Source organism: Morone saxatilis, unplaced genomic scaffold (assembly GCF_004916995.1).
Source record: "Morone saxatilis isolate NCDOM2014 unplaced genomic scaffold, NCSU_SB_2.0 Contig17, whole genome shotgun sequence".
Classification (NCBI taxonomy): Eukaryota; Metazoa; Chordata; class Actinopteri; family Moronidae; genus Morone; species Morone saxatilis.
Genome location: NW_023339729.1, coordinates 17,615,821 through 17,625,097, shown reverse-complemented (window position 1 = coordinate 17,625,097; position 9,277 = coordinate 17,615,821). Strand labels below are relative to the sequence as shown.

Sequence of the window (9,277 nt, the reverse complement as noted above, 5' to 3'; positions counted from 1 at the left end):
AGAAATTTGCACTTCTAGACATGAAACAAACAAACAAACACTTTTCCTGAAGTTACAAACATCGTCTCAAAAACAATATGCTGCTTGCTAGGTAATGCTCAAGTTAAATTTAAGTGTGCACGCGTGTTTTTCACGATTCCTCCATAAAAGCAGCTGATGATGATGTCAGTTGTTTGCCTCCTGTGACCACAACCCGCAACATTTAGATGGTTCATATTGGGTTTTAGACAGTAGCTTCCAGAAACCTTCACGAATCCTTCCCAAGGCACTGAATCACTCTGTTATTGTTTGTGGTCACTCATCTGTGTCGAGAACAATGTGAGATGGTTGAACGGGGTGAAGTGTCTTTGAAAATAAGCATTCTACTGTGTTACATTTCTTTAAATCTTGTACACTAGAAAAAGAAGATGTCATATCACAGGCTCATGACACACAGGGGACAAATATAGTTTGTAAACAAGTTGGTGTTCTTCTCTCTAATTGGCTCATAATAATCTCTGGGACTGATAAAAGGTGCTCTAAATTCAGAGAGCAACTATAGTCCACCTTGGCACATAGTAGTTTGAAAGACGAACAAATAAAATATAAGGTATGTATTGTGCAATTGTGATTTTATTATAATGTGATCATAATAAATGTGTAATCCAGTTTTTACAATACAGGAATAGTTAATGTTCTAACTAATGTCATGCATATATTACTGAAACATTTTGATTTTATGAGTTAAATGTATAAATTCTGGTCTTTTTATAGTTTTTACGCAGCAAAATGAAGCTTCTCCTTCTCACAACATTTGTAGCAACTATCTGCTACGTAAGTAAAGTCTATCTATCTATCTATCCTATCTACTCTATCTATCTATCTATCCTATCTATCTATCTATCTATCTATCTATCTATCTATCTATCTATCTATCTATCTATCTAAATCTATCTATCTATCTATCCTATTTCTGACAAAGAAGTGCATGTAACGTTGGGTCTCTTTACTTATTGCAGGTCAATGCAGGCAAGGTAAGAGATATTCATAGTAATAATGTATGCAGAAATAAGGAAATTATCTTAATTAGATCATGGTTAATAACGAACACTCTTTCTCCCTCTTCACACAGAAGCAGAGGATGTTGGCAGCTATGATGGCAGGTATGAACGGAGGACTGATGGGAGGTATGAATGGAGGACTGATGCCAGGTATGAACGGAGTACTGATGCCAGGTATGAACGGAGGACTGATGGGAGGTTTGAATGGAGGAATGGCAAACGGAGCAATCCCTGGGATGATGGCCAGAGGCCTGAACCCACCCATGGTAGCTGGTGGTGGCGCAGGTTTCCTTGGGCAGCCGCAGTTTGCTCAGGTCAGTCTATCAGGTTGTTATTTTGATGACGGCAACATAAAAAGTCTTGGATGTTATTTTAACTTTTTAATCTTTGCATTAGGTTATAATAACAAATGAACATTGAAACTGGGTGTAAAAACAATGCTGTAAACAAATAGAAAAAGTTGATATTGTGACAAAAAAAGAAAACTCACAATCCACAAAAACTACAGTATGTGCATTGGATGTGTTTGGTGAAGATTAGTTGTTTTCTTTGGACACTAACTACATCACAAGATGGCGCTCTCCTGTTGGTGTTGTTGATGTCTTTTCCATTAGCAGATAAAAAAACACTTCATTTTTAAATCCATGAGCTGAATTCGGATTCAGCTGAATTCGGATGATTTATTCTTGACATTATCCAACAATAAGTGCAAAAAATATCAACAATTTTACAGAATGACCTGATACTGACAACCACATTTATCTCTTTGTCTCTCAAAGTTTGTTCCCGGACTTCCTGCTTTTGCTTTACCAGCTCCCATTGCCAATGTGTACCCTGTCCCTGGAGTCAATGCGGTTTGTTTTTCACATACTGTCATCACGTCCTATCTGATATTGTTCAGCCCTCAGAGCACCACACAAATTCATGTCTTTTTTCTTTACTTCAGCCTCCTATCGTGGGAGTCCCTCAAATGCCACCAATGAATCTTCCTCAGCAGCCTCTGATGGTGATCTCTTACCTCTACCACTGATCAGTCCACAACACACTTTTATTACAGATTACATGATGACTTTTAGAACTTTAACAAGTCACTTTGTGTCTTTGTTTAGGGAAACACAGGTGGTGCTATGCAACAGCAGCTTCAGCCTGATCCACTCAGAAGATTCAGGGTAGGAACCAAGTAAACTTATCTGCATGTGAACACTGATGAAAGCTACACTGAATAACTGTTGTTCTTTGACTCTCCAGCGTCAGATTATGAAACAAGACAACACCTTAAAGACCACTGTGGACACTCAGGTAAGATTTAAGCAACAGATTTAGGTATATATAATTGCAAACATCATCAACACTGTCTGATATGAGTGTGTGAGGGCTCATTTAATCACTCCTTGTCCTCTCTGCATGTTTTCAGATTCCAGCTCCGGCTGCAACAATGACAACAACTCGCTGTGATGAAGGTCGTCGTGAAAATAACTAAGATGACACTGTTAACAATAAGTTTTGATCAAATATGCAGGAATTATCAAAGTGATAATTAAACTTTACCTATATGATTTTGTCTATCACCAATGATCATGAAGCTTTAGATGTGTTAAGTATTATTTTGAAAATAACCTTAGAAAGGAGCTGAATAGAAAACAATTGATGTATGTACTGTACATGTTAACTGTCCAATAATAATAAATTATACTTTGATTTAAAGTTTTTTGGCTGAATTTCTCTGATTTTACACCACTAATTCTCACCATAAACTGTAAATGAAGCATGTTTGTAGTTTGGAGTGGATATTTGCTGCCATCTAAAGGACAATGAGTTTAAAAACAGGCATGATTAAACAACATGAAACCTCAATTTCTCATGAAAAATAGAATAAAAGAGGTTAACTGGATAATTGATAATTAATTTAGAAATCCTGTTTCCAGCTGAGGATGTACAACTGATGTAGACGTGTGCCGTGCTGGGGTGACCTGAAAAATCTGTCACATATAGGCAGTGGCAAAGGAAGTATTCAGATCCTTTACGTAATGAAAGTAGCAATACCACACTGTGAAAAAACTCCACTACAAGTAAAAGTACTGCATTTAAAATCTTACACAAATAAAAGTACATAGCAGCAGTAAAATACATTTTCTTAATGTATCGACACTAAATGTCCTTATTGTGCAGTAAAATGTTCCCTGTCAGTGTTTCCCTATTACATCTGATGTTTTGGAGTTATATTACTATTTAATTAATGTGTATATTGCATTTCACAGTAGATGTTCAACATTGAGTTAATTTTAACTACATTTCATACTGATGGACAGTTTAATCTACATCAGTGCACCATATTATATAAGAGCATATCTTTGTATCTTTGTATCTCATCCTTGTTTTCAACAATATATTTTAAATGTCCTGTGTGTAACATTTAGGAGGATATGCTGGCATAAATGGAAAGTAATATTCATCGGCATGTTTTATTAGTGTCTGAATATAGAAACCATTGTGTTTCACCTTCTGTGTCTGCCATGACCACCATACATTAGGCCAGAATGGACAAACCAAACACTGGCTCTAGATAGGAGCTTTTGCATTATTTACAAGTTTTGCTGTAATTTCCCACACACTTCACAATTTATTCCCAGGTCATTAAATACAGATGTAAGCGGTGTTCAGTTAGTTGCTATTTGCAACTTCACCGCTAGATTCCACTAAATCCTACACACTGGTCCTATGATCCAAGAGGGCTTTAAGTTTATTTAACTTAAAAAGTTGGATCATTTTCTCAACCCATAAAGGTACACATCATCCTTCAGTTTATCAGAAAAAATAAAATTCCAAGATAAGTGATTTTTAAGATGTAGTGGGGTACAAGTATTAGGTTGCAAAAAATTAATATACTCAAGTAAAGAACAAGTACCTCAAAGTTGTACTTCATGAAATACATTTTGACATGTCGCAGTAGAAATAGCAAAGATGTAAATAACTGTCACAGCTCACTGGGACAATTGAATGGAATAGAGCCATTGTTAATGATATCAGTAACTCTTAAAGTATATTGTTCACATTTCAAGTTAAAAAACATGGGAAGGTTTCAACTCAAGTTTAATTGACATTTTAACCCAAAAAAGAAGTTACAACTGAACACAAAAAACATACAGACATGAAAAGTGCACAATCAGCCCAACTTCTCCAGACTCACAAAAACACACAACTGGTGTAACTTTTGTGTAAGTTTTTTGCTGTGAATCCTCAACATGAATCCCAACTCAGTCAACAATTAATACCCATGATTTACCAATTAGATGCCAACATTAGTCAGTGCCTGATGAACAACATGTGACAAATGTCTGATTATAAGCTCCCCGCGCCTGTTTTCCTTTTTTTTTCTCATGACATGCCAAAAATCCTGTCGGTCTTCAACATCTGTAATTACACCCTGAACTACACTTTAACACATGCACATAAACTTTACTTAAGAGAACATATAAGAAGTGCATTGTGTACACTGGCCCTCTAAACTGAGAGTCAATGAGTTCTGGCCTGTAAAAGCAAAACAGTCTATGAAAAGTTGCTATGTAATGTAAGTAGAAAGCACATACAATTTTAAATTCAGTTTCTTCAGAGACTTGTTAACAGCTTGATACAGACCATGTCATGGTGTTTAGAGACATGACTTATACCTAATGACATACTTACCTGTTCTGTGTTGTAAGTGTCTGAGTCTGAGGACGTGAGAAATGTCTGTCACACTGACCACACATTGTCTGGATGGGTTGGCAGTGGACTAACAGCTCACATGGACAGCATTTAAAAGGGATATGAACAAGGTGAAGCGGGCACACAGGCAGTGAAAGCAGCACCAGAGAAACGGTAAAATAATTTGTAATGCTCTTTGTTTCTGTCATGGTCTGTTTTATTTCTGTCATGGTAAGTATAAGAATTCATAAAGTTTTTTGAACATGTTTTTACAGACTGTAAGACATCATGAAGCTCCAGACTACCCTTCTGTTGATCTGTCTATTGAGGACAAGCATTACTCTTCCAGTGAGTTAAAACCTCTGTCTTGTTAAAGTTTATATTTTTCATATTTTCTAAAATAGCAGAGATAAAGTGTTATTCTTTAATGTTTGTTTCACAGGTGCAGATTGGAATTCTTGCAAGCAACAGCAATGAAGTAAATATAATTATTCAAATGTTTATATTTGTTGGTTGCAAAATGTAAAACCCTTGTCATTTAGAAACATATTACCAAATTTAACACAACCTTTTTGTGTGTTCAGATCCTGAGACTGAATGGACTAACTCTTGCAGCTCTTGGACAAACACAGGTACAGAAAGTCCATTTATCAGCACTAATATTATGTGCATTTCTTTGTCAGTTAAACTTGTTTTACATATGTAAAAAGATAAATATGTAAACTGAACTGGATCTCTTTTTCTCCAGGGATCTTCAATATTACCCCAATATGTGCTGCAGCAGCAGCAGCCTGAGGTGCTGCTCACTCCACAGGTGGTGAACTTAAACCCTCAAATGGCCGGTCCCTTCAGTCCCCAGGGGCCCCAGCTGTTTCTCCCCAGCCAGGGCAACCAGTTTACGCCTATGTTCATCCCCAACGGCCAGCAAGAGCAGCTTGGGCCTCCACAGGACCCCAACGCTGCTAATGTCCCTCAACAGGCCCAGAACCCTGTTCAGGTAATTGTTCAGTTGCTTATTGTTATCACTTTAGCTGCTCCAAGCCCCCTTTACAGTCATATGGAGAAATTAAATATTGTTTTAAATGTCCTTTAGATGTTTCCACATTTCCAGTACCCGTCTTATGGATTCCCTCAGTTTCCCAGACAGCAGGTATGAAGTAAAACATAATGACCAGCGGGTAAACCTCAATATCTTTATTTAAATTCTCAGTGCAGATTTAAATTGGTTCTATCACCCACAGGGATTCTCTTACTTTATGCCTCCGTACGGCTATCCTCAGCAGAGGAATACTGCAGTGCTGCAGCCAAACAATGGTCAGCAAACCCTGGAGAGAACCACACAGAGACCACAGCTCCCTCTTCAGGTGAGACATGCAAAATGACATGAAGTAATTGAATGTTTTTTCAAAACATTTTATTCTATTCCTCTATTTAAAAAACACTGGCTAAATGAATATTTGCTTTGTGGAGACCAGCATAGGAGTGTTCAGTGCATATTGGCTGCATATTTTACTAAACAATGTGCAGCAGTCATCATGACTAAAAACTTAATGATAATAACACAGCTGCAGATGTCGAATCATGTGCGGTGACTGTGATGCAATGTCGACTGTCTGCCATATTGACCGCAAACAGTCTCTCTGGTTAAGTGGCGAAAATCATGTCTCCTTAGCCCCATTTCGGTGTACAATGGGTGTTAAGTAACTATAAAATATCTATATTTATTATTTATTTATTTTTATTTATAATATCTATAAGTTTCATTGCTCAGCACTATTGTTAATTCATTTTTAGTTCTTGTTTGTTATGATGCTTGCAACAGAAGTGTAGTTAATTTGCATATATTTTTGTTTCTATTGAAATCCATGGTTTTGTGTTTGAGGACTGCATCAGTGGTTCATCCTCAAAAAATAAAATATATAGTTCAATTCTTAATATGTGTATATATTTAATGCTCAAGGACTGTTTTTGTAATCTATTTTCCCTTCATATATTCCAATTTTAGCAGGCTTCCCAGCCTAAGGTGCAAACAGAAAAAGTAAGTATCTAGCCTCTTTTATAATTTCACCAAAAAAACAAAGAAAGAGACAAATGTACACCAGTTGAGTCTTACTGCTATGTTTTTGTAATTTTTTTTTTTATCTATGTCAGACATGGCCACAGGGGACACAGAAAGAGTCTACTACAATTCCTCCTGATCCTCGTGGCGACACATCTGGCCCAGGGATTGATGAGGTATGATTTTATACAGTGACGTTCAACCTTTAAAGCTTTTAGACAAACAAAACCTTGGTTTCTGTTCCATTTAATTTAATTGTGCAGGATTTGAGTCAACATTTTTCTAAAACTGTTATTTTTCATGTTTCTCCAGGGTCACTCCAACTTCCCCTTCCTGTTTGAGCCTTAGATGTAACTTGGGAAATAACAACAAGGTGCTCAGGCAAAAATTAATTTTGTGTGTGTTTGGCCACAGTCGCTCATTCTTCTGCAAAATGTACTGGAGTGTGCAAGTCTTCCAAATGCAATTTATTTGTACTTGATTCTTTTTATATTACACTGAAATGGTCTTGCTTGTTTCAGGAATCTGCTCGTTGCTTTCACAAAATGTCAAATAAAAAACTTAACCAAAGTCGTTTGTTTGAGAATTTTATTGTGGTGCACAGAAATGATGCTTTTACAGGAAATGCCGAATTATGAGTCATTTGCCAGAATATACCACAGCAAAGAAAACCATAATCTTCTTCAAAGTTTGCTGATCAAACTTGTAGCTGTCGGTGTCTTCCTGAGGGAAAGAATGAGATAAGAAGATTTGTCAGCAGCAATCAGCAAAGTGATGATCTGGAAATTAAACTTAATCAGTATCACAGCAATAACACCCTCACCTTTACATTTGTCAGTAATCTTCTTCTGGATTGTCTGCAACAATCGCACCGACGCTCATCTTGAAAATGAGAAAGTTGTTCAAATTAACCACACAATGTGCATAATATCCCAGTTCAATATGAAAGGAAACAGTAGTTCTGTTGACTGGCTATTAGCTGTGAAATAGCTGCACATACAAACAAAGAGCCTTTGGTAAAGGTTCCATGAGACTGGAGATGGAAGGCAGGGATTTTAGATGTTAATGACAAATATATAGAAAATCAATTTAGACAAATACATGGTGCTTACAAACTGTCTGTACTTACAGGTTTCAAAACCCCATACTCCACTGAGACTTGGTTCTTGAAATGGAAAAAGAGGAATTATGATTATTATTAAGACAATATACAACATACAGTAAACAGGCATCATTTTTATTCTGTAGTGGGCCGAGGAGATTACCGGCTCGGTGGCGTTGTAGATGAGCTTCACATATTGCTGCAATTAAAATAAAGAAAAACAAAGATCAAACTAAGCAAAATAGAAAAGTAGTAGAAAGTAGAAAATACAGACTCAAATTAAAGCCAATATACCCCATTCTCTGGAGGACCATGTTTCCCTCCCTGTAAAACAAGTAACAGTAAAAATCCAATAGCTGAGTAATACTGTAATAATGGCTATGAAGAGTTATTAATTTATTTTTATACCCTATGATGATAATGATGATGTCCTCTTCCGACATGCTACGGATTGATTGTCAGTCATTAGAATTCATTGATCTTTATAGTCTTTCTTTAACTGTGATACAACTTTATTGATTCTTCAAGTCACCTACCATTGGCATCAGGAATACGTTCTCCCCCTGCAAGATTTTCACACCAAGGGTCAGTGGAATCATAACATTTCATTAGATGGTGTAATTTACAACATAAAGTTAATAGTTCCTCAATAAAAGTGAAAACTTTCATCATATTGTTTACCTCCTTTAGGGTTACACCAGTGACGTTCTATATGGATGAAAGCAACATGTTTGTAATATTCAGTGAAGCCTGTCATATCAAACGGTATTTTTATACTTTATTTTATTTTTTTACTTATGATATTACCTGAAATGTCACATTGTCAACCTGAAAAAAAAAAACACAGTTTTTTCAACTGTTCTGACAAAAGTGTATTAATATCACATAAATAAATGACAGTGCTCCTACCTTGAAAATAGGGGAAAATGCCTAAAACAAGAAAGAAAAGTAAGTAAGTAAGTAAAGAAAAATAATAGAACAATACCAGTTTAGATGGGATGTCTAAGAAACATTTAAAGCACTTTTTGAAAGCAGGTATCAAATAGTGTGTCACAATAGAAGACAAAAGCAACAGACATAAAATAGACGAAATTGAGTTTAATTTTTTTATGCCACATTTTGTATAACATCATTAAGTTACAAGTTTCACCCCCATCTCCAATCCCCCTCCCATGTCCCTGAGTGTGAACTGAGTTTACTGAGACCCAGTTTATTACACTTTTGTCTTATTTTGTATTAATTTGTTCTGATTTTTCATTTGAATACAGCTATAGTGCCCCTGTATTTCATTGTCAGCTTACTGGTGGACTGGGGTTCCTCCTGTCGGGCCACCTATTGCCTCTTGAAGGTTTTTTGGGTCTCCCAGAATGCCCACTGGGCCCCCTTCTGGCA

General features: G+C 36.4%; 1 protein-coding gene across 1 annotated transcript; it reads left to right on the top strand.

Annotated features, from left to right (window-relative positions):
- Positions 1 to 5,012: 5,012 nt before the first annotated feature.
- odam (odontogenic, ameloblast associated) lies at positions 5,013 to 7,131 on the top strand. Its single transcript, XM_035659911.1, has 9 exons — positions 5,013 to 5,072; positions 5,167 to 5,202; positions 5,309 to 5,356; positions 5,473 to 5,721; positions 5,818 to 5,874; positions 5,966 to 6,088; positions 6,730 to 6,762; positions 6,897 to 6,959; positions 7,096 to 7,131. Exons 1-9 carry the CDS (start codon positions 5,013 to 5,015, stop codon positions 7,129 to 7,131), a joined length of 705 nt encoding a protein of 234 aa, XP_035515804.1.
- Positions 7,132 to 9,277: the final 2,146 nt, after the last annotated feature.